General features: G+C 38.3%; 1 protein-coding gene across 5 annotated transcripts in view; it reads right to left on the reverse strand.

Moving 5' to 3' along the window:
* CUL2 (cullin 2) overlaps positions 1-22,787 on the reverse strand; it is a 42,552-nt gene extending 19,765 nt beyond the window's left edge. Inside the window, exons 1-7 of one of the 5 annotated variants that reach the window (XM_084209646.1) lie at positions 22,649-22,787; positions 19,322-19,460; positions 13,319-13,421; positions 11,389-11,483; positions 8,657-8,762; positions 5,702-5,784; positions 52-148 (exon numbers count right to left, since the gene is read on the reverse strand). In XM_084209646.1, coding sequence (XP_084065772.1) covers positions 52-148; positions 5,702-5,784; positions 8,657-8,762; positions 11,389-11,483; positions 13,319-13,421; positions 19,322-19,440 — 603 coding nt within the window. In that variant the 5' untranslated portion in view covers positions 19,441-19,460; positions 22,649-22,787. Of the gene's footprint in view, positions 1-51; positions 149-5,701; positions 5,785-8,656; positions 8,763-11,388; positions 11,484-13,318; positions 13,422-19,321; positions 19,461-21,766; positions 22,049-22,103; positions 22,260-22,312; positions 22,429-22,648 lie in introns of those variants that run through there. The other 4 variants (XM_084209644.1, XM_084209645.1, XM_084209643.1 and 1 more) reach the window with 4 other exon arrangements.
* Positions 22,788-25,684: the final 2,897 nt, after the last annotated feature.

Below are 25,684 nucleotides of genomic sequence, written 5' to 3' on the forward strand. Positions count from 1 at the left end.
AGATTGACATTCCAAATTAAAATACATACATAATCAGAAATGTGTATCTACCTTTAGGGGGAATTTTTTCTTATACTGTTCAACATGAACAAAGGAGTTAATAACCCCATGGATTACTTTCTGGTTTGGGTCTTCTCCACAGCGATCACTGAAATAGACGAAGACAACATTTATGAGAATGCAAGTATCTGGTGTAACTCATTTATAGCCAAATTAAATAAAATTGGATGAAAATATTTTCCAGTAAACTCCCCTGCTCAAATTGGCAAAATTAAAGAAGATTAATCTTAAAATAAAAAAATGCACTTCTTTCACTCACATACATTTAAATTGTTGAGATAGTAATTCATAAACATACAAAAGCATTTAAAGGTAATGAAATTTCCAAGTGTTTGCTAAAAATCTAAGTGTTCCAAATTATACACTCTATCCAAGTAGTTTAAAAGCTACAGTAATTTCCATCTCATATTTGTAGCCTTTTTTACATAGATTATCTTCACACTCTTGCCCTTTCCAAAAAATCCATCCTTTTTACCAGCACCACAACAAGAAGTATGCTGTTTTCTTTTCTGAATATTTACTATTCAACATATAGATTTCAAGTGGAACAAATAACACACCTGGCCCATTATGTCACAATATTTAACCATGCATCATACAGAAAAAGAAAACCTTACATCTTCCAGTCAAGTTCTAATCTTCAAATGAAGGAATTGAAGGAAATGTTGTCTTTAGTTCCATTCAGGTGAAAATAGAAGTAATTAAAACAAGTGTTTTGCATGCTAAAAAGACTAGTGTTCAGTCCTTTGCAAAGACTGGGAAATAACCAGCATTTAAAACAGCACAGACTTCCTCTTAAGTTCTTAAAAAATTCTACTTTTCATATGTACTTTGCAACTAAGTTTAAAAAATATTCTCTAACTCCTAAGGTGTTAAATAGGACTAAAATATGATTTACAAAAGTATATTTATGATAAAGCATCAAAGACGAAAAACATTACCATATACCCATCTAGGCTGGGGTGAAATGGGAGAGAAGTAATTTTGCTAATGTCATTTATTTTGGTTTGTAATCAGGAAAAGCTCCAGAGGATACCCATGAGCTGTGGAGGTTTACCAGGACAGCCACACCAGCAGTCATTGTATTATGCACACCAGACCATCTTCACGTATTCACAACTGTTAATCATTGATATTGCTTTCAAACACTACTGTTTTCTCTATTCTGAGAACTTAAGCTCATGATGGGTGTAAAGAATTAGCTCTCTTAACAGATAATGAACAGTCACTGTATGGTTTATGCAGCTTTATCATCCGTTACAGATGAACTGAACTGATGGGTTCCATCAGGGATGGTCTGATTTTTTCACACAGGTAACAGGAAGATTTCCTCTGGTTGTGGGAGTTGAACCAATGGAATAAACCTGGGTTTGGGAACATCTAATGACACCCTGCATCCTTGCCAACATCTCTCTGCAGGGTCTGGGTTATGATGGCAGAGACAGCAGCACAGAATCATAGAAGGGAAAAGTCCCACCTGCCCTGGGCCTGCACCTCCAGCCCAGAGGGGCCCTGGAGCATGGAGAGCTGCAGGGAGCATGCAGCCTGTGAACACAGGGCTAGGCCATGATGCACAGGAAGCCACAGAACTAAAAGCTGAGCATATTAAAAATGGGGCTCTGGCAAGAGACGGCCCAGCCCAGCTCTCACAGGGCTCTGGACCTGGTACACAAACACAAGCAGCATCACTGGAGGAGAACTCAAGTCCCAGCTTCCCTCTGCCCAGTTCACAGGCCAGTTGAGACCGAGCCTATACATGTGTGGGAGGGGAGGGGGCAGCAATGGCCAGACCCAGGGGACTCAAAGGAACATCAGGAAAGAGCTATATGAGTACAGGAGACATGCTCCATGGAAGAGCTGGAAGGAAGGAAACAAGCTTTTGAAGCAGAGGTAAGATGGCTCAAAGGTAATAAATGAAAACAAACCCAGCACAAAACAGGCCTTGCCTGCTCTGGCAGCCACTTCAGGTTTTTTTTACACCAATGGCACTCTGCTCCCAGGAATGTGTAGTGCAAATCTCAAAAAAATTTGACAGAAATTTTAAGGACGACTTCCACAAAAGCTGTAGTAGTAAGAACAAGTGCCAAACTAAAATGGAATTGGTGACCCTGCAAAGGTAGAAGTCTATGAAACATTTATTTTCCTTCCTGGCAGCACTCAGCAAGCAACACAGATGCATAAAGCTACAGAGCAGCTGCAACACAGACTGAAGCAGGGATGTCACAGGATATCTTGGGTACAGGAAAGGAATCTGGATAAAAAGATTAAGCGCTAGAAACACAAATTCCACTAATTCAGGTGGTGACAAGTTATTTTTTTCCAAAAGAAATGGAGAAAGCTACAAAATACATACACAAGAAAGTTGTGCTGGTTTATATTAACTCCACCTTGTTCCTGTCTTCAGACTCAAACTAACGGTGAGTGTTCAACATGCATGGTACAGTGTATTACTACAGCCCCAAAGAAGAACATTTTAAAAGTTTCAGGTACAATAAGTAGATATCAAATTCATTAAAAAAAGATTCCATCACTCAAAAGTGCTCTGCTGTGTCAGACCAAGGGTCTTTCAAGGCCAATTACTTACAGAATTAGTTGTCAACTAGATGAGACTGTTCCAAACACTTTTTGAAAAGTTAACCTCCAATAGCTCTAATTTCAAACAAATGGTACAGATAATGTATAAGCTTAGACAGGAATAGGCCAGTTAGTTAGAAAGTGTTAGTTATCTTTAGTGGAGAAGTTAGTTAGTCTCTCAGTTAGTCTGTACTAATCACACTGTCATTTGAGATAGCACTTGAGTAATTTCCAAATTATTTCCGTTTAAGAATTTCATAGATGAATTTTCTCACAATTCAAGATCTTGTCAGCTTCCTGTTGTGTTGAAACAAGAATGCTTAAGTTAATATTCAGCTCACCTAGGAGGAATGCTTGGGCTAAAGGGAGGGGGATGAAAGTGTTATACCCAGAACTCTATATTAGGAGTGCAGTCAGACAAGACAGGCTGAAGTGATTTAAAAATTCTCTGCTGTTCAAGGGGGCTAATCCTGTTCCCTTTTGCTCACAGCCCTCCATCTCCCTTCCTTTACTTTGGCACTCATCTAATGCTTTGCTAAATTGACTTGTGCCAGCTTGGTGAAACATTAGCCAAGATAGTTTTCTGTCACATTAGCAGTTGAGCTGGGTCACTAAGGAACTAGGTGAGCACCAAATTCAGCACACAAAAGGTAGCACAGCACAGCCTTTTCAGTGTCAGTAAACTCTTAGATCAGTTCAGCCATCTTGTTCAGCTGAGCCACAGGCCACTACTTGTACTTCTTTATTTTCATGTATAAAAAAGAAGTTTATTGTCATAATACATAACACATTTCACAAGCTTATAGCTTCTAAAAAGTCGGTGTGCTCAAGGCTGTAGTAAGAAATCTTCTTAAAAATCCAGTTAAATACACTGATAAAGTAACATTTGAAAGAAGAATTTGTGGTTCTGCTTCCCTACCTTTTCTGCTACAGTAAGAAAGCTACTTTTATATGCAATAATTGACTACAGTATTGGTTATCAACTCCACATACTGTTGCATGCTACACAAACTTCCTGCCTAGAAGTAGTTCAACTGACCCATCTACATTAATTTAATTTTTCAAAGCATTGTAATAAACTGAACCATGCACAAACAACTACTATGAGGAAGGTGTAGAATAGAGGGTTTTTAAGCAAAAACGTGTATTAACAATTTTATTAACATTTTAAAGTTATATTATTCCCATGCATATTCTTGCATGTCTGACAGATATAATTTATGAATATCCACCTTTTTAATACCTGAATTACTGAACTCAATGCTAAAAGACATTTAAATCACTTGCAGCAGCATCTTTAAAACTGCCTCTTAAAAGCTGTATTGACCACAGAAATTACAGCAAAGAACAGCAACAAGCCTACTGTTACATGCAAAGGCCATCTTCAGAATCCCCACAGGAAGCACTGCATTTCATGACAGCAGGAAAAAACCAGCTACAAGAAGATGTTCTCTCATGTAATTCATTAAATGACATGCAGATCACCAAGTGGCTAGAAGAAACTTAATATGAATTGCTGGATGTATATTTTGAGAGGCAGAACTGAATTAACTTCTCTGAGATCACACAAAAGACACCCTAATAAAGAATGGGAAAAAAAAAAAATCCGAATCCAACAATTAAGAGACAATGACTGAGATTTTATTTCAAAGTTTCCAAACAGTTTAGTAAAAAATAGCTACAACTTGTTACAGCCTCAAGATCTAATGCCTCCCAAAGCCAGTGACAGCCTTGATCTAAACACTGCGGTAGTCTACAATCAGCCTCAAGCTAAATAAAGACCATTTTTTAAAGGGGTATCAGATGTCTGTTGCCCCTTATGTGGGGCAAAAAAAGGTTTTCACACACATTTCCACTCCCACTCACCAGTGAAATATATACATTAAGTAAGACAAGTCTCCAGCATCACTATGCTTGATGTAACAAAGGAGAATGTTATTCACCATGAATTAGGGAATCTTCATTTAGTAAAAATAGTTTGAGTAAAGATGGATAAAGCACTATTAGTCCTGACTACAAAGGAGCCATGACTCAACAAGTGGAAGCAAATAAATACTTCCTGGCTTCAGAAATGCCATCCAAAAGAGACATCATATCTGTTACTTTGTTGTCAAAAATTTAATTCAGGAATGAAAAATACAAATAAACTATTAAAATTAGGTTTTCAATGCCTTACAGATTTTTTTCTGACCAAGTTCATGTTCAAGGAACCGCAATCTGCCAAAATACCTCTCCCCCTCAGTTTACCTACACCAGTCTGGTCACCTGAGTAACCACTTAAAAAAACCCCAGTCATTAGGCAACTCAAGAGTGTTGTATCCTAAATGTGGTAGAAGTGCAGAAACTGATGAAACTTACTACACACAAGATCTGTAGTAGATCCAAAATTTCTGTTTATTCCTAAATTAACTTCTTTAGAAGTCAAATAAAATTTTTAAATCAAAGCTTTAAAAGTCCCAAGCTCTTTGGCTTTGTTTAGAAGTATTAAAAAAATATTTAGAAATAAAATAATAACTTTCCCTCAAACTACAAAAAATAATTATCTTCATTTTATTCAAGTTGAACACCAAAAATGTTAAGTGAAGGTACTGATCTGAAAAACAGAAACCCAGAAGCTCTGTCACTTGCAAAGTGTTCTGGGTTCCATGCAAATACAGCTTCTCTGGCTTTGGCAAATCTTTGCCCAAGGCCTGGTCCTTAACTTGACTGACAGCACAAAAGTTAAAGGCAGACAACATCAGGTGGAGAAAAAGGCAAAAGGCATCCTATGGGACTTGGACAATTATTCTAACTCGTGTCCTATTCCATCGATAAGAAGGGTTGCTGAAAAAGAAAGATCACTACTCTGTGGTTACAGGGAATTCACTGCCTTTTTCTACACATGAAAGCCACAAATACACAGCTACAACAAGAAAAACTGATAGACCATCACCATCAGAAAAGAAGTTACCTTAAAAAAAAACTGAACATAAAAGAATTCTGTCAAAGTCCACAGATTTTCAAAGTTAAAAAAAAAAAGTTCAATACCCCCACATTATGTTAAAGCAAGAAACAATCAAACACTCACTTTTTTATTTCTCGGAGGAGCATCCGAATAAGGATGGCCTGCAGTGGCTCAATCATTAATTTTCTCCACATATCAAGAGCTAGCTGTCAGGACATAACACAAGTTTACATCAATAAAAAGTACATTTAAAAAAAACTCTAAAAACCACCACCACCAAACTCAGTACAGTACCAAAGATCACACAATTCCCCATTCAGGATTTGAAAAATTCAGTTGTTATGTAACTTCTTCTTTCCCTAGTCAGACAGTATGTCAATGCTGGCTTCCCAGTCTGCATTCTTCCTACACATCTCATAGAACTGATTCATTCCTTGGTTCTACTCCAAGTATTCTCAAATGCATATAAGGACTCTAAGCAAGTTGGTTACAAGGAGAGATTTTGAGACTACACATTAACAAAACATCTACACAGTAATAGGTAAGTAACATACCTTTCTAACCAAAGTGTCTGAATGTGTACAAATACCAGTATTTCCAACAATGATTGCAAAATAAGCCTCAGCTGACAAAAGGGAATTTCTCTTGGCCAATTTTTCAAAGGTCACAGTCAAAGATACAGAATCCTTTCATCCAACAAAGAACAGCTCCAAACTAAGATGCTTACATCTTAAGCAAAGTCACTGGCAAGCTAATATTTGGCTTCAAATGGAACTCAAATCAATTCAAGCATTCATCAGTTCTTACAGGTGAAACAGTCGCTCCCAAGATATACCATTTTTAAAAACACAGTTGCAATAGTTCAAATGAGCTTTTACACTTGAATCAAAGTCAGATTTAAAGCCCAAAAGGGAAAATGTGATCCCTTATATACAGCGAATAACTGCATATAGGAGACCTCCAAAAACACCTGCCAGGAAGAGACTGGGAAAAAATGAAACTGCACAGTTCAGTAAGAAAGACGGAATATTGCTTCTAAGAAAGCTTTGACACAACTAAAAGGTCATTAGATTTAAAAATTAAACTATCAATCAGGTATGTCTTAACTGAAAGCAGGCACATAGCTATCAACTGCCAATTTGACTCTGTGAAATAAATTTCCTTTTTAAAAAGCAGACAAATGAACTTGCTCCAACTGTCACAGCTATTCAGCACCCACGCTGCAATACAGAAAGTAAACCTGACACAACTGCAGCATAAGCAGGCTAAAGGAGAGATGAAGGTTTGCTTATAAATCCAAAGACAGATCATGCTCTGAAACCAAAGTTGTCTTAGGAGTAATTTTCACCGTCTCACTTTGTGGAGAGTAGCTGGAGAAGAGTTAAGTTTCTGTAAGACAACAGGAACTCATCCAGTACAGAATGAAAGAAGCCAGCTGAAAGAAGCCAGCTCTGGAGAGATAGAAGGAGGGGAAAAAAAAGGAAAAGAACTGACACATTTTGTGACTATGAGGTGAAGAGAAACAACCTCATGTAGATCAATTCTGCAATGTGGTGTCTAGCATGGTTCTTCTCACATATGAGCTACCAGTGGGAAGCAAAGTCAATCACCTATTGGAACTTTCTTGTCAAATAAACTATAGACAGATCAATCCAGCAACTTGGAGGTATTCGTTCAAGACAGTTTCTCCCACTTGAGGATAGGGACTGATCCTAACTTCTCCAACTAGACTGGCAATACTGAATGTGGCAGTTTTCTCCATTTTCCAGAATCTATTTCTGGAGAGAAAGAACCCAGAAGGCACATCTTAAATAAAGGTATTTAAGCTCAGGACTTCCACAGAGCCATTGAAAACTCCAGGAGTTTGAAATCAATGATAGGAGCTCAACTCAAAAAAGCAGTGTCCTTCGCCATGCATTAATAACATACAGAGAAGAAAAAAGTAAGCAAGCACTTGCAAGCACTGGCAGACTATTTTCATTAACCTATCTCATCCTGTATATTTCCTAGTACAATTACTGAACATTTGGAACACTTATGGGGATGAAGAACTGTTTGAAGCTGTGCCCACACACCTCACACACACACCTCTGCTCTCATGTACAGACCTACTATTACACCCCTCGGAAGAACTGAGCAAGAATGGACTTGTTTAACACTGCTGAAAAGCTCACAAAGTTTTGTTACCACACAAGAGTGATGTTGAGACAGAAACTTTAGAACAGAGAATGCAGTTCTGCTTCTAAAAATACTGGGCATTATTTCTGTAAATTCATGCTGAGATTGAAGAGAACTATACATAAAATAAACATGTTTGCCCTTGAGTAGATAAAGGCCAGATCATTTCAGTCATCTAAAATAGCATAAACAGTAATTCTTTCCATTCTAAAGTGATAAACAACAAATAATTTGACTTCTACTAGAGCCCTTGTACAATCCAAAGAATAAAAGATAGAATCCTCCAGGAGCTATAATGAAAGAGTAAATGCTTTCAAAACAAAGACTTGACAAACTTGCCAAGTGCCTTGTAGGTCAAGAAATGGAGCAATGAATTCATCAAAATAGCGCTGCAATTTAATACATGGATGTAGGACTCAAGTCTCCATTACTTTTCAGGACAAAGGAGTGACTGCTATAAACCTAATCCTACACCAGTTGTGAACAGATATTAACTTTACTGCCTTGGGATTCTCAAGAAAAGCTTTTATACTTTGTCACATCAAGAAATAGAAGCCTAAAAACTAATATTTCAAGGGTTTCCAAAAACAAAAGTATACTGCTTCTTCAACATGTTTTCTAGATAGCAGTATCACTTAAGGATCTAAAGTTTGTTTGCAAAGTGTTTCTATTACCACATTTTAAACCCAAGTTTTCCAACAGTTTTTATATTTGTTTCTTTTCCCTGCCAGGTCACTTATTTTTCTACACCAAAACTGTAATCTCATTTTACAAGGGGAACAGTGCTTACATCTACAATATTTCTGTGACATAAAAAAAGTGAAAATTTTCAAGGACAAAGCTGAACTCATAGCATTCTGAATACTGTTTATATCCAACCCCGTTTTCAGAGATACCTACCTCTCCAATTTCCATCAAAGGTTCATTCATATCCACCCCTCCATAACCATACTGAAGATCAGCTTCAGTCAATTTGTTCTTCTTAATAAACTGTGTGTTGAGGTACCTATAGAAATAAGGATATCCTCATCAAAACAGGCAAAAATAAAAGGCTTTTTAAATTAAGTTCAGAATTGTGGAATATCTTTCACATCACAAAATATATCACCTCCTTAAACCAATGCCATTGCTATATGTGTATAAAAATGTTACAACACAAATGACATTGAAAGAATTTCTATCACATTAAAACAGTAGTGTTGGTAACAGAGATCAAACATGAACCTGAAATATCACTGTCAGCATTTTCTTGGTGAGCAATACACTTGTGTAAGAATCCAACCTTTCAACATGCACTGCTTATAAATACATACATGTTACTCATACATACATATATGTGCAGAATAACAACTTTTAAGTTAAAAGTATTTCCTTCTACCTGTACTATTTGTTCTTCTGTGTTTCTCTCAGACTGAAATGCACAAGTACTGCTCATTTTAACAGAGTAAACTTTTGTCTGTTATGATCCCTTGCTCGGGTCATGGTAACTAGCTAACAGCCAGATTACAAATTTTAAACAGAAGAATTTTCAGAAATTATTTTAAGTAACAGCTATAAAGAAGAAATGCTATAAATGCTATATTTAAATTCAGTATTTAGTACTGTAGGCATAGTTTTTATAAAGAACACAAAATGGATTCTGCGCAAGACCTGCTAAAACATCCCCCTTGACTCTCAGTATTCCCACAGAACAAATACTGTAACATTTTTAAATGGAACCATTCTTTCCTTTCCCAGATAACTGGGAAAAAAATTTAGAATATATTTCCCAACTACACTTACAATTATTTCTTATATTAGAAATGCTTAAATGAAGCAACTGAGAAGGTTTTTCAAATTTCTGACCTAACCAGGAGTTTTGAGATGTTCAGTTTCAGACACTGAAAATAGCCAGATTACTGAAGCACTTTCAGAGATTCTGGCTTCAGAGGCTGCACCAGACCAGTGACGTCTGAACACTCTCGACATGAAGGCAAAAGCCAAGCAAAGGAGAAAAGGAGGAACACACTGTGAAATCCTGTGAACTTGAAAGAATTTAGGACACCACAGAGTCCAAAGAAGGAAGACTTAGAGTGCAGTGATGACTAACTGAAGTACAGCAGCCACTTTCAGAGCTACTTTCATACTCTTACAGAGTACTGCAACCTGTGCTACCATCGATACCAACCATGAATCGTAAATGCAGGTCTCTCTAGAAGGCTACAGGCCTCCATGTCATATAAATCCTGTGAGGACGTCAGGAGCACCTCAAACACCAGCCTTAAGCAGGCTCCTTGGTGGCATTTTCCCATCTTCCCCCATGCGAACAAAGCCAACAGCTGCCTATCTGCTTTTTCTCGTTAAACTTGCTCAGAAGGAGAGTCCTACACTCCCCTCACTTACTCTCTCTTCCATCAGTACATACAGAAAGAGAAAGAGTACATAAGAGTGGCATGCAAAACTAAATATTGCTATACCATGATATGCTGGTATTATTACAAGTATTATAAAGACAAAATGGGGCAAAGCAAAAGCTGCACCATGTGTGTTTAGTTTTTAGGATTTTATTATGAAAAATTTTAATACTTCTTTCTTTTTTTTTTTCCTTTAAATGACTTAATTTCAATTTACTGGATAAGGAAACTCTCCCAATCACTTGAAATTAAAGCACACAGACTGGATTTTTTTAAAGTACCTGTGAAACCAGTTACAGCACAAGACACTGGTAAGGCCTAATGTCCAGCATTGGTTTTATCTATTATTTTTACCATCAGAACTAACAAAAACAACAACCAAAGACATTTCTTTCAGTGTTCCTTATTCCATCACTTTTATCACCTTGGTTTAGTCAAGCACATGTGGGATTTTAATTTTCAAACTGAATCCAGATTTGTTTTCCTAGCAAAACGCACCAAGGAGGCTAAGTAAAAAAAAAAAAAACAAACTAAAATCAACACTGAAGAAAGAAAAGTTTTAACTCATTTTCCAATTACATGATCGATCTCACATTTTAGGAATTTTGCTCAAAAGTGTCTCACATTTGAGCAGTGTTTCAAACATTGCCTATCAGGTTAGAAGCAGAGATACAAGCCTAATTAAATTTTAAGGGAATCTATTTGAAAATAATTTTCAGATTACCACCTGTAGACATTAATCAGTTTTCATTGCTGGAAGAATTATACAAACTAGAACCTGGGATACAACAGAGTCAACTAAATTATGGTACTTTTTTCAGAGCAGGCATGCAATAAGAAAAGAACTCCAACTGATTCATAAAAAGTAGAATATCCTAAAGCTTTGACTCAAACCACGCTGGTTCAACTGTAAACTGCAGTACAGTGCCATCCTTGTAGAAGAACTCCTCGGATTATGAGCTTATACACTGCAGGGTTGATTAGCACCAACACATTTGGCACTGCAGCATCAAGCAGAATATATTAGCAATGAAAGAACTTTAGGAACTGTCTTGCATACTTACCTGTTGAGGCATTATTCCTTTTTGCTCATGTTCTGCTACCATAACTATATTCTTTCCAAAATTAACCTGAGGCATATTCATCTATTGCTCTCTCAACACTCTTCAACTTAACCTGCAGATCATGTTAAATTTCATGTTAATTTCAAAGGTTTAACAACTCTTTTGCAAAGCTTACCTGTATAAACAGTCCATATAGTCTGCCCCTTTGCTATACTCTTCCCAGTATCTGTGATACATAACCAGTACTTGTTCTTCAGCTTCCAGAACTCTCTGTGAAGGCACACACACCCCCCACACCAGAATTAGTATGAAAATAGCACACATACTCAGGAAATTATCATGGGATTATAATTTTGGAATAGTATTTGCACATTCAGAATTGTGGCAATGACCAAAAAGCGAACACATCTTAATCTTATCAAGTTTTGGTAAGCCAGCTAGAACACCTGGACTTGCTTTATTTTGCATTTAAAAATAGCAATCTCTCTACTGAATTATTTTCTATTGATCTTTTCAGAAGCACCTGCTTGAATAAGCCTGGTTTATATTCTTACATCAAACTGGAGGGATAACTCACAGAACAATTCTCTCACTGACACACATCAGTTTTATGTTCACCCAGCCACATGCACTGCACACTGGAAGAACTGACCAACTATAACCATTTAAAATTTAAAAACCACTGTCTTACTGGATAGACAAGTCCTCATACTTACCAAGAATCACAGAAAAAAAACAAGTTTAACAAAGCACACATACATATAAATAATAAAAAAAAGCATTAAAGGTTTTCAAATCTAGGCCCAAATCTTTTGAAATTTAAGCAAATAATCATCTAAAAAGCTACTGAACTTCTCAAAATAGATTCAGACTTCAGAGAAGTTCAACAATTTAAACTAATTAGTATGATTGGAGAGGGGGGACAAGATCCTAGGAATTGAACTTTAATTCTCTCTAGAATTTATAATTTTAAAATCTGGCTCAAGCAGCAAAGAAGCCCATGCAAAAAATGCAAAAAAGGGTAAAAAAAATTATGAAAGAAGAAAGCTGGTAGATAAAACAGAATCGAGAATGCTTTACTCTGCTATATACATTTTGCAAAGGTTTTCCAAAAGTTATCTCAGAGACAAGTAGTGGATAGCAAATTTAAAAACATGATGTGTGCTTTCTGCTACTTCCCAAAGCTTGCACTGCACTGGCACCTGCCTATTATCCTAAGTGAGCTCATTCAGATTACAAAATAAATGAGGAAGAAATTATTTGGCAGAATTCTCTGCTAGTTTAGTGAACTGATTTAGTCTGTCAGAATGCCAGAATTATCCTCAATGTAACCAGTGGAACTGCCCTTTAAGATACCCAGTCTATCTTGTCAAATATTCAAGTACCTAAGCATGAGGCCATTTAGCAGCACTATGCAGAATTTGCAATGCTTTGCCCCCTATAAAGACACTAAAGACACTGATAAGCATCTTAATTAAATCTACTTCTCTTTTTACTGATGTAGATGGAGGCACCATCTTAAACATGATGAATCATAATTCTAATAAAATTTGCTGTCTTAGCTGATGAAACAAAATTTATCTCAGAGCTATACATACAAATATTGTTGTCAAAATAAATTATTTGCCATTATTTCCTCTCCCCCCAAGTGTTTGTGTTATCTCTCACATATTTCAGAAGGTTTTTGTTTATTTTATAAGAGTATATACAATCAGTTTCCAAGACACTAGAGAAGATACACTTCTGTTGAAACAGAAGGCTAATGACAAACTACATTTGCAAAATGAAGATGTTTCTCTAACTTGTTTGATTATAAGCATTCAATGTAAAAGAAAGAACTTGCTTTTCAAGCCAATGAATATATTGCATAAACCATAACTGTTGGCTTAGAAAGAAAATTATTTCTTTTGTGTCGCATATCAATAAGTATCTATAATACCCGCCTACATTTGTGTACATGTTGTTACATGTGTTACATACTTCATATATACAAGTATTGTGTCTCTGCAACTCTGTCATCTGTGATTTAGTCTCAAAAGCCTACAAAAAGTCAAAAAAAAAAAATTAAGAACACCTGCATGGACATTAGTAACTGTACAGGTTACCTTGTGCAAATGGCGTACATGATTCTCCAAAAAAATTTTAGTCTCAGTATAAAGTCTCTCTCCAAGAGGTTCAGGATAGGCCACACACAAAGCATAAATGTCTCTGGGCTCAAAGTCAAGGTTTGTAATAAAATGTGAAAACATATCAACAAAGTTTATGATTTAAGGAACCCTTTCTTCTCCACACATGCAGTTTAGGTTTTGGGGGTTTTTTACATCAAGTAAAAAAGATAAAATGGATAATTTTCTGAAATTAATGCAAGTATTGGCTTGTGCAAAACCCAAGTTTACAGCACCAATATTAAATTTTAAATAGTGAATGCTGAGGCAACGTTAGAGCTAAGATCTTGAAACTTCTGATAGCCCCATACTGATGTGCCACCTACCCTTTATTTTCTATGCATAATATACAATAATCTCAAGGTGAAAAGCAGCTTTCATGCACCATTCTTCTGTATTTGCAGCCAACATTAACTGAAACTCTTCTCATATAATGGAAAGAAGCATGAATTAGATTAAGAACAAGATTATCAAGTACAGAGCAGAGCAAACTCATGGTGAAGCTGACTTCAAGTTTTCCTTTCTGAAGTCCAAAATAACTGTCTCTGCATTTTGCCCTCACCTCCACAGGTAAAACAATTTCAGAGGACACTGAAAATTAAATAATCACAATGGTGGTGTGGATAAAAGAAAGTTTGCATTCTTTTAAACCATTATTATAATTTCAGTAACCCTGTTTAGATCACAGCCACAAAAAACAGTTGTACTTGATAATTTAAACAGGCAGCAGCAACCTGTTAAGCCACCCTTAAGGTGGTTTTGTCTCTAAACTACCTTGCAGAGCTACACCTTTGGTTTGTATCAAGTTTTAAGAGTAATTTGAGGAAGAGAAGTTGTGACTGAGAACTTTGCTTTCAGAAAAGTCAAGCAAGGATTAGGTCAAGCTTCACATGCACAGCTGTGGGAAATAAACTAATTCTGCAAATGGCTTAAGCACTAAGCCTAGGCACTTTATAAAGCCAGCCATGGTAGAAATCAATAATTTAGTATATCACTTTAACCAAGGGAAGACACAAGACCTGCTTTCCTCTAGTCTACCCTAAAAAGCACATGCCTATGTGAAAGGAGGTAGAAGACAGACAGTTGAAGAGTCAACTGCTAATCTACTGAACAGTGTCAAGCTCTCATCATACAGCTTGTCCAAATGGACGTTTCATTTTTTATATAGAATTACTACTCAAAACAAAGAAGATTCTGATGCAGGAGAACTAATTAGGAAAAAACCCTTTACTTGGCAACTGGAATCTGAGACCCCAACCAGAATCTAAATTTGAATTCATTATTTCACTCATATAGATCACTGCTGGAATTCTCCTCAGAACAGCAAAAAGTGTTATATGGAAACATTGTGAAACATAATGGGCAACATCCACTGCTTTGTAACAGTAGCTACCATTGCACTACACCAGCTTGCAAAGTAATGACCAACAAAAATATCAAAACAAACTTAAATAGTGAAGAATGAAATATTCTATTAAAGAGATTGTAAAGAATAATTGGTTTTTACACTTTCCCCTCCCCAACAAATCTTCTCAGTCTAAGGATGGTGAGTAGTCAAATGCATCCTTTCAATATAATTCAAGCCACAAGCCTCTTCATTATGCAAATGGATTTTTGAGAAATTAAACTCAGAAGTAGAAATCTTAATAATTTGCTCACAAGCAAAGAGGATATGACTTTTTTCTCTTTTGATCCACAACTACACTACCTGAATCACCACAACCTACAGATCTCTACAACAAGAACAATTTACAAATTTAGAGGAAAGAGGCGGTCTTCACCACAGCAGCACAAGAATATAGCAATGGCAGTTTATTTGATGAAAGCACCAAACAAGTATCTCTGATTTTATCTTGTGAACAAGTTTCTCAGTTTTAATAATCCTTTTTAGGAATGAAAATGGTATCTCTACTCCTTCATGAAAATGCACATCTTCCAAACATGCCTTTCCTTATACTGGAGAATAAATTTTCTTACAAATGAAGAAAGTTGAACCTAGTACTCTTTCTTGACATTTCCCACTGTGTTTAATATCAGCAGATCCACAAAATTAGAGCTTAATGACAGAAGCACTTGAGCAGGCACCTAACCCACCTGTATAAACCAAATACTACTTGCTGGCTATCAAGTTTCTCTGGAATTATACAAAAGAAAAGCCATCATGAGACTCGAATATATCTGACTGAAGCAAAACTGTTCTTTCTTGCTCAATTTGTACTTGTTTTTTAAAGCATTTTATCTCTGAGTCCAGAATCCAAATTTAAGTGTCACATTCAAAGTGTTGTGACTCTCATAACAACAACAAAAAAAAAAAATCTCTGAAAAAAAATCTCACAAATCATCACTGGTATTTTACTCCATAAACTTAAGGCATATTTGTCTTGCACTGCTGTCCCATAGAACAACAGGAAGAAGCCTTTACTGTTCAATAATTTACTTTTAATGGTGAAAGCCATCTTTTCTTCCAGTTCAGCATGCAGTTTTGCAGGGTGAGAAAGGCCAGAGGCAGCTGCAGCCAAACTGCTGCCTAGGGGTCTTCATTCTATATTGAGAACAAGAACATCAAAACCCTTCTGTGACCCTTAAGTGCTTAGGTAGTTGCTATTTGAGGGGCATTATCCAGCAATGGGAAACTGAAGCACTTCCAAACTAAGAAGGAACAACAAAATTACTATCAACAAGAAAACAGTATATCCAACGCTATAAAAACTCACAAATATTGTCCTTAGAGTTAAAAAAGCAAGTTAAGACTTCTCTAGGCAACCAGTGCAGAGCTTTGGGAAAATTTGTATTCATCAATCTTCTGTAACAGAACCAAAATTTGTAGAGAATTTCAGGACTCAGTCAGAAAGAATCATAACCATACAAACTTTAATATTTATTCTTCCTTCTCAGCCAGTTGTTTATAAAGATACATGTCTAAGTTTCTGGTTCATCATAGGGTCCTTGCAAAACAGTTCATTCGAGGAGGGAGAACAAATTTGGAGAAAAAATGGTGAAAAAAAAGCAGGTAGCCATGCTGCATACTTTTAAAATAATTCTGTTTGAAGTACAGCTGTCCCTGGGTACTGTTGATCTTATTTTAACTTATTGGGTAGAAATCCCAAGATAACAACAGGAAGAGCTTGATGTTCTACTGTTAAAAAAAGTTCTAGTTAAAAGGCAGTTACCAAAGTACAGAGGAACTACCTACCACTCTAACCAAGCCTTAACTTAAAATGCACTCCTATGCCTACTGAACAGTCTTGAAAGTGAAACAATGTATTCACACTAACACCTCAAACAGAGACATAACTGTCACTCATGTACCAGACAATGAAACAAGTTCATACACATTTCTTTCTGCAGAGAATCTTAAAAGGAAATCTGAAGGTCAAAGGTGGATCAGGATGACTCATATTTTAAATAAAGTGACATATGGTCTTTCAGGTGATCTTTTCCAGAATATTTTAACTCTTACACCATAGTGGTTCCCAGCTCATTGCCATTCTAGCATTTCAAGTATGAGGTAAAATGTTTATTTAAAGATAAACTGCGTTTAACAATGAAATTACCATAAGTTACAAAGGAAACACTGTATTCAAGACAAACAAGTTCTGGGGAACCAGTGGGGCAAAAATTAGTTCTAGAAGTGGAATATGTGTAGTACAAGCCTGTCATCCCTAAAATACTGTTAGCTTCCATACTCCATTGGATCTCAGCTGCCCCGAACAGCACAAGGGAAAGCTAACAGTTCCTACAATACACTGATGCAGATTGAAACAGTGATTGCTTGCTGTATCTTATCCTTTGTTTCCACATCACTGTGTTGACTATACAAAGATCAACTGATACTATAATCAATTAAATAACCCGTATGGGTTTTATTGAAATAATTAATGGGTTTTATTGAAATAATTTGCCATCTTTCTATTGTGATGATTAAGCAATAAGAGTTAATAAAACACTTCCTTTAGAATTGCTGTAGATATTTAGAAACACTACTCCAATTAAACTGAATTTAAGAGAGAATAAAAAGTTAACAAAGAACAAGATGACGTATTTTTAAATGCCAATTGAAAAAAAAATCCTTAATACTTTAGTCTTCTTTATGTATAAAACCTGGAAAAAGCTTTTATTTCAGCTGTATAGAACTACCAGTTCCACCAAATTGTTGAGCACTCATTGAGCAGCTTGAGTTGCAAAGCTTGCAAAGCTTGGCTATAGGAAGCAGAAATACTGAACAACCTACACTCAAGCTGGAAGTTACACAAACTCCTTGGGCCATTCAGCCACAGAAAATAAGCCAAAAGGCTCATGCCTGTGCCAAATCATAACAGTGCCACCTTCCAAGGAAAGTAATTAAGAGATGATACTAAGTAAGGTCTTAAGAATTACATGCCAAATGATTATTCCAAGACTGCTTCCTGAGTCTGCTATTCATTAGCAATCCCTTTCTGATGTTCAGTCAACTGGACTGAATCCCAAAAGAGGATCAGCAGCAAACTCATGTGCAAGGTCCCCACATAAGAAGTTGTAAGCAAAACAATGTGACGAGGAATCAATACAACATCTCCTGCAACAATTCTTATTTTATATTCAAATATATTTTGGATATCCTTGTTTAAATGTTTAAAGTTTTAAGCTGCAGAATTTAACCACTTGATAAAGACTGAATTATGTAATCCTCAAAAACTGCTTAGAAAGAATGACTGCAGAATAACTTCTCAGCATGTAAGTACACACCTAATTAGTTCAATTTTTTTTTAAATTCTGGAGTCACTTGAACTTGACTTCAGTACAGGGCGGCAGGTCATGCTCCCAGAAAATAATTACAAAATTTTTAAATGAAAGAGCTCTTTAAGATTATTACAGCACAAAACATCTCCACAATAACTAGGAGCTATGTACATATACACATGCACACACTCAAAACACAGGCACTGGGGAAAACAATGCTGAGAATTAGTTAACATGTTCAGAATAAGATGAGACTTTAGAGTCAAGCCCCTGCCCACAGAATAAGCTTATCTTGTAAAAACTTATGTCTAAGGATCTTCTCAGGTGCTTCTTTTTTCATCCACAAGAATTAACAAATCAATAAATAAATCTAAACTATTCTTCCCCCTCGCAATTAAACCCAACTGTGACCAATCCCTGCAGAAGAGGTGCAAAGCCTCCTAAAATTCTCCAATTATTCACCACGATGTAATGGCTAATGAATATATAGACACAAGGCACAGCATAACTGGTTAGAAACATTATATTTCTTCTAAAAGAAGTTCACTGAAACTTAAATCTTGCAAAATATTACAGGTCCATTTTACATGTAAAACACAAACCTTTCCACTAAAACAATGTATGTACAGCTGTGACTTGAACAGCAACACTGTATGAATGCAGAAAGAGTAGTTATTCTTAAATATAGCTTAACTGCCACAAGTAATGAGGCAGTAACAATTGAGGGAAAGGAAGGCTTCTTATTAAATCCTTGCTGTGGAAATGTCTAGTATGGTAGTTATCAGTACAGTTAGAAATGCAAAGAACAGGGAGAAATCTTTACACAGAACAACCTCATCATCCCCCACATCCCAAATTTAAAGATGTGCACTCTCTGTTTTGGGCATTTCCTCAGCTACACGCAAACAAACATACAAGAAAACCTATTGTCAGAATAGGGGACACTCAATACCTGTAAAAACAGCTTTAGCATAAGCTAAGTATTAGAGCTTCAAAAATTGACTAAAACTAAGACCAGTTTACTTTTTATCAGCATGGTGATTTTCACACAGATTACTTCCCAAATATGCAGAATTTCACATCCCTTTCAACTTATTCACAGTCCTAATAACAGGTGCAGCCTAACAACAAGCTGCTCAAGATGACTGTTATATAACACAGGTTTACTCTGTGCTAAACACATCACACAAACACATTAAGTCAGATTTTTCACTTAAAGGATACGAGAAGCGATCGTTCCACGTTGCTCTTTCAACATAATCCAACATCACAACAGCTTTAATCGTTGTTAGAAGTTTGTTCCATGTTTCATCAAAGTCAACTACTCGTGGTTTCAAGGACATTGTGGGGCTTTAGTGTTAATCTGTAGAAGAATTAAATGTGTCAGACAACATTGCACAATCATTAAAAAAATATACACTTCCTTTGAATTTTTCAATTTAAACTTTGTACACTGTTGCACCACTATGATAGAGCAACACAAAGAACACCCACCCCCTCCAAAATGAAGCTTACAATCCCTCATTTTTAATGCTTTGGAATGGAACATTAATGTTCCATAGGCGTGAGTAGCCTATAACATCACACCAACTAATTTAACAGCATCATGCTTTATGAAGCTCATTATCTCACCAAACTATTCAGAGTGTCACATGAAGAAAACAACTTTCCTGTAAATTTTGATTTGTTCACTTTTATTCAACGACTGTTTCAACACTATCTAAGAAAATTCTGGGTAAGAACAAACTAAACTATTACCAGAGTATCTGAAATTCCAACGGTCAGTTTGTAGCCTATGTTCACCTCAGGCTTTCATGAGACATTTTTGGTGTTACATTTGAAAAGCCACAAAACCCAAAAGCTTTGATTGGGATGTGAAAAAGAAAACACAGGGCAATGTGCCGAGCTTGTGCACAGCTTACTGCACTCTGCAATAGGACAAACAGTGACATCTGTCAAGTAAGACATGGCTTGAAGATACAAAAGCTGTGCTAGTAATACCCTATGAAAAACAGCAGAAGAGATTTATTGCAAAAAGAAACCCCACTCAACATTAAATTATCTAAATAAAACTAGGGGAAAAGTAAGGTGATTTTAATAAGAGACAACTGGGAAGGCCTCATTTCCACTAATCTAGAAAAGACCTGATGTGCGACATTCCATGCACAAAGCAAGTCTAGTTCCTGCTCAGAAACATGACATTGTAAGACTACAATAAAAAGTGGAAAAAATACTTCTATTTCCATTTCAAACAGATGGACAAGTGACTTGTCTTTCCAAAATTTCAAGGTCAGAAGAGAAAGTAGAAAGCTAGTGAAAGACTTTGAGTCCAAGAGGTAGACCTCTGTAAGGGAAAGAATCAAATGTCATGCTAAAAAACTATTTAGCAACCAGCTTGCTGCCTTAACCACTACCAGCTCTCACAGGATATATCACTTCTCAGTTTAAGAAAAAAGCAATAAAATCAGATGCAACTTTTAGCATGAATGCATACAATGTGCCCCCCTGACTAATGAACCAAGCTACTCAACTGCTGTAAATGTTGTGATATTTGTAACATGATTACTAATTCAATCCAGACATGTCAGCAGGAGCTTACACAGAAAAATCAGTGAGAACTGACAAAACAAAGATCCATCAAAGAAAGTAAGCTAAAAAACACACTGGTTCACAGAAATGTGAACCTTAGCAGAGGCACACAACAGCTCACTTCCAGGACGGGAGAGGGGGAAGTGGTAATCTTCAAAAAGCCCTAATACTCCTCTTATGGAAAACTCGAGAGCATTTCCAGCTGGCCCCAAGAAAAAATAATCATGGTCCACAAAAGATATTAAGAATCATAATAAGTGCTTGTGGTAATCAAGCCGTATGTGCTATATTAGAAGTTGCTGTCTTGGAAACACACGTGGTACACCCAAGGTAAAAGAGCCCTTTCTTCAAAGACAAGCAAAACCGAGGGGAAGAAGGAAGGGAGAAGAAAAAGTCCTCCCCACAGTATATCCCCATGTCATTAATCAGTAACACCATGTTCAGGATGATTAAAACCAAATACTGTGTAAAGCATCCACATGGTCACCCAAGTATTCTGGAGTTAAATAGTTTAAGATAACTGTTACTTGGCATTCTGTTACAACCCTCATGGAAACATAAAATTGAATGTATTTTACAGATATTTTAACAAGTATGGTGTAACTTTTACTGTAAGACACTGGGTTTTTTGGGGTATGCTGCACTCCAGTGTCAGCAGTGTACAAGCTCACCAACTTTGATTATTAAATGTCTTGTATTGATCATGGAAAGAACTACAGGAAGGCAGAATAGCTACCCTGGGGTTTAGACTATTCAGGGCGTGGGAAGCCATATCTGCTTGATAAGCCCTAAAGTAAACAGATGTTATTGAAACATATTTACTCGGCATGATAATGAAAGGATGCTGCTTCCATCGCCTCATTCTTTAAAACACACCACTGTCATACTGCAAAGATTTGTTCACACAAAAAACCATAGTATTCTGTCCAGTATCAAACAACGCCCCAAATTTCCAAGCTATTAAACCACCTCGATAAGCAGCACCACAAGCCCGTGGCGGGTGCGCAGCCACAGGCAGGAGCACTCGCGTCAAACAGGTGACCAGTGCTGCCCGCCCCCGCCCGGTGCCCCGCTCCCCACCTTCTCCCTCCACCAAAACAAAAGCGAAACTGGCTGAGGGCGCAGCCAGCGGATAATGAGCGGCCCCGCCGGAGAGGCCGCACCGCGCCCTCGCTGCGGGGCAAGGGCAGGACCCGGGGCAGGGCGCGGCGGGCGGGAGCTGCGGCACAGGCACCGCCGGGGGATGGGGCCCCGGGGCGGGGGCCAGCGGTGGGTCCGGGGCCGGACAGGGGCAGGGCCCGATCGCCCCCGCGCACAGCCGGCGGGGTCGGGACCGCCACCTCCCCGCGAGCGCGGCGCTTCCTTCCCTCAGCGCTGCGGGCGGGCCGGGCCGGGCCGGGCCGGGCGAGGGTGTTACCTGGCGGCCCGGGGCCCGAGTCAGCGACCCCCGCCCGGCCTCCCTCGCTCCTGCCCTCGGCCGCGGTCGCTGCCCCGTTCCGTCCTCACAGCGCTGCCATTACCCAAAGCCGCTCGCGCCCCGCCCCTCCGCCGGCGCCGCCACTGCCGGGGTCGGGGCGCGGCCCCGCGGCTCCGTTCGGTGCTGTTGCCGCCGCGCTGCCGCCTCACCCGCGGCGCCGCCGCTCCCGGCTTCTCCCTGTTGGGCTCTCCCCGCCGGCCGCAGGATGAGCTGGGACCGACGGGTCCCGGCGCTCCGTCACTTTCCGATCGCACCCTCCCCCGCCGGAGCAGCGGGGTTTGGTACAGCCCGCACTGTACGGCGAGCGCGGGCGGCCGCACTTCCCAGCGGCGGGGCGGTCGCCGCGCACGCGTCACTCCGCCTCCATGGCGGGACCGTTCTCGTCCCGCGCCTTCCCGACATGGAGTCGTGGGGCACGGGGGCTGGAACGGGCCTCTCCCGCGGGCGCGGCGTTCCCGGGCTTCGTGTGAGCACGTCGCCGTTACCTCAGAAGGTGGAAGTGTCACAGTCCCGCCGCCGGCCCCCAGCAGGGAATTTCCCCAGCTCCCAGCACCCTGCTCCGGGGCGGGACGCCCCAGGCAGCGCTCCGGCCCCGGCCCCGGTTGCCCCGGCAGAGCGTCCGCCGTCCCCGTGGGGGCCTCGGCGGAAAGGGGCAACACAAAGTTGTTTGGTGGAAGTAACAAAGTAGAGTCGCTGTGGAGACCAAGTAGCCGGGCGTGCTCACGTGCCCAGGGCGCACGTGCGCGCTGTGGGAGCCCCGGGCATCGCATCGCCCTGCGGACACCGGGCCGGGCCAGCGCGCTGCCGCTGAGCAGAGCAGCTCTGCTTTAAAAAACAAACAAAAAAAAGGGATTCCTTTAGAGCACACACTGCAGGTCTCCGTAAGATACACTGGTCTTCTGGAAAACAGCTATTTATTTCTGAAAATTCTCTATTGTTCAAACGACTCAAACCTCACGTGAAAATAATTGCTTTCCCTGTTTTCAAATCAAGACCTTGCCCATTTAACTTCCCATACTTGCAGCTTTATCATTAAGCCTCAATGCTTTCCTTTGTGTTCTCTTTTAAAATTATTTTTATTAGCTCCTTCTAGACATTTTAAACACTATTTCAGCTCTCTGTGTTTTCACCCTAAACCCCTTTATTTTTCTATTCTGTTAAAGTTCTTCTATTTGCTGGGGGGGAGTAGATTGTAACTTTAAGCTTTTGGGTGCTTGTTATTTTCTACAAGTGTTGGATTGTATCTGGGGCACTTTCTCCTTTTTTTAAGGACTTTCTCCTTTTTTTAAGGCTCTTTTTTAGTGGTAGCGTTAGCCACAAGCTTGTGAGTTAAACTCTTAGAAGTTCAAGTATATGCTGGCACAATTTAATAATGCTATTTAACCATGCTGTGTGAATGTATTAATTGTACAAGATCAGATATCATAAGCTAGATGGCCGTTAATGAAAAACATTCTTATCTATACACTACCCAAACATTACCCAGTACATATTTTCTAAATTTCTGTTATATGAAGAAGTTTAGTCCTTAGTTAACTGTTATAAACTGGAAACATAGATACAGGAAAGGCGGTATTTTTCAAAACTAGTAATTTGGGTTGTTCAGCATGGAAGAATTGTGTAGCAATTTTCTGAAGTTATGAATATTCACAATAAGCAAAGACTTTAATTAGGTACCAAATCCGCAACTATTCTGCACACTCTGTTCTACAAGGCTGCAGTTGAGGAAGCACAATTGGGGAGTAACAATTCAGAGGAAGAACATGAACATTCGTTACTGCTTTTATGTAAGGCATTTAAAAACTGTTCTTGGATTTAAACGTATTTAGGAAATAACAATTTAAGTGTATTTAGGAAATAACAGAGAATTATTTAGGAATTCCAGAGAATTACCACCTGAAAACACAGAAGGGAGTATTGCAGGAGTCAGATGAGCAAGCTGAGAGCATTACTGTGTGTGTTGCTAAGGTCATCTCGCCACTCCCACAGTGCTGCTTGTGCTTCCAAAAGAACAAAGGTTCTCATACAGTCTATTAAGAAATAATTATAATGTATCTGCCAAGAGCAAGACTAAAACTTGTGTGTATGCACCGATGCTCTATGTGAGTGGATACGTGATTTATGAATCAGTGAGTTCAGTTCAGTGCTAGCTCTGGGGTGGGGCTGCTCCTACCTGCTGAAGCCCAGATGTTGATCATCTGAATTAACCTGCTGTGCAGATGTGCCTAAACCAGCAGCAATGAAAGCTGCCATTTGGCAAAGCATGACAAATTAATGGTGGCACCCTCGGCTACCTCAGTCATGTCTTGATGCATTTCTTGATGACAGCATATGTGCAGATTACTTTAAATCCTGTTTGACCAAGGCTTAGTGTTGTCTTTCAGCAGTTGTAGATAGAGAAGACACAGACAGGGGACAGATGCAAATTCTGGAAGTTTTTGCAGGATAGTCCTGTGGAGAAGTCAACTTACCAGTTCTTTATATATTGTTGATTACAGTAGTGAGTGATATAGGTTATTTTCTACTACATGCACATGCCATCTTAAATCTTTGCCACCACATATACAAATTTATGTTTGATTACGTCTGCTATCAAGTCTGCTCACTGTCCTAGCCAGTATTGCAGTATTTCCTGAATTTCCCTGTTGTATATATGCATTTGTTTTCTCTTATCTGATACTTCTGTTTCTCTGTTTGCATTAACTTGTTTTCTTTTCTCTTATGTAATTAATTCTTTTGGAAGGAGCTGTCTATTTTGTTTAAGTTGATGCTACAACTAACACTGTATTATTCTGGTACAGAACTAGGAATCCCACAGCCCTACGGTAATACAAACGCTGTATTTAATGTGCCACTATACCACCTACTGCTTTATTTAAAAGCTGGTTTAGACTGCAGTCTGAACTGATACTAAATATCCACATTCCCCATGTCATTTGCAAATGCCTTTCACTTACTATCTGCTCTTCTTGTCTTTGATTTAAAATCCTATTTTTAGAGTAACATATTCATGTTTAGAGTATATTTTTAGAGTAACATATTCATGTTACTCTAAAAATATACTCTAAAAAAATGTTACTTTTTCATGTAGAAAATGAGAATATTGTCTGGATTATTTATGTTACATTCATGTTATATTCAACTTTTACTAAGTTTTTTACTGCATTATTGATGCAGATAATACAATTTTTTAAAATAATATTTTGCTTTTGAAAACAAGATAAATGAAAGCAGGAATGGACCTTTATTTCATTATAGCTATTTTTCATCTAGACTTTTATTGTGGGTATTTGTCTTTCATGTGGTAAAGTGCAAAATATATGTATAAACCGAACAAGTCTTTTGTGATTATAAAAATACGCAGTAATTAATTATTATTCTTGTATGTTTTTTAAAGTTTATGAAGAATTTAAAATGCATGATTATTTAATCTGCTTTAACGCCTTTAATTTTCATTAGGAAGCAGACGCTTGCTGCACTCCTGACCACAAGATGGCAGCACTGAATAGATTAAAAAAATA

This window comes from Fringilla coelebs, assembly GCF_963513975.1.
Source record: "Fringilla coelebs genome assembly, chromosome: 1".
NCBI classification, from domain to species: Eukaryota; Metazoa; Chordata; class Aves; order Passeriformes; family Fringillidae; genus Fringilla; species Fringilla coelebs.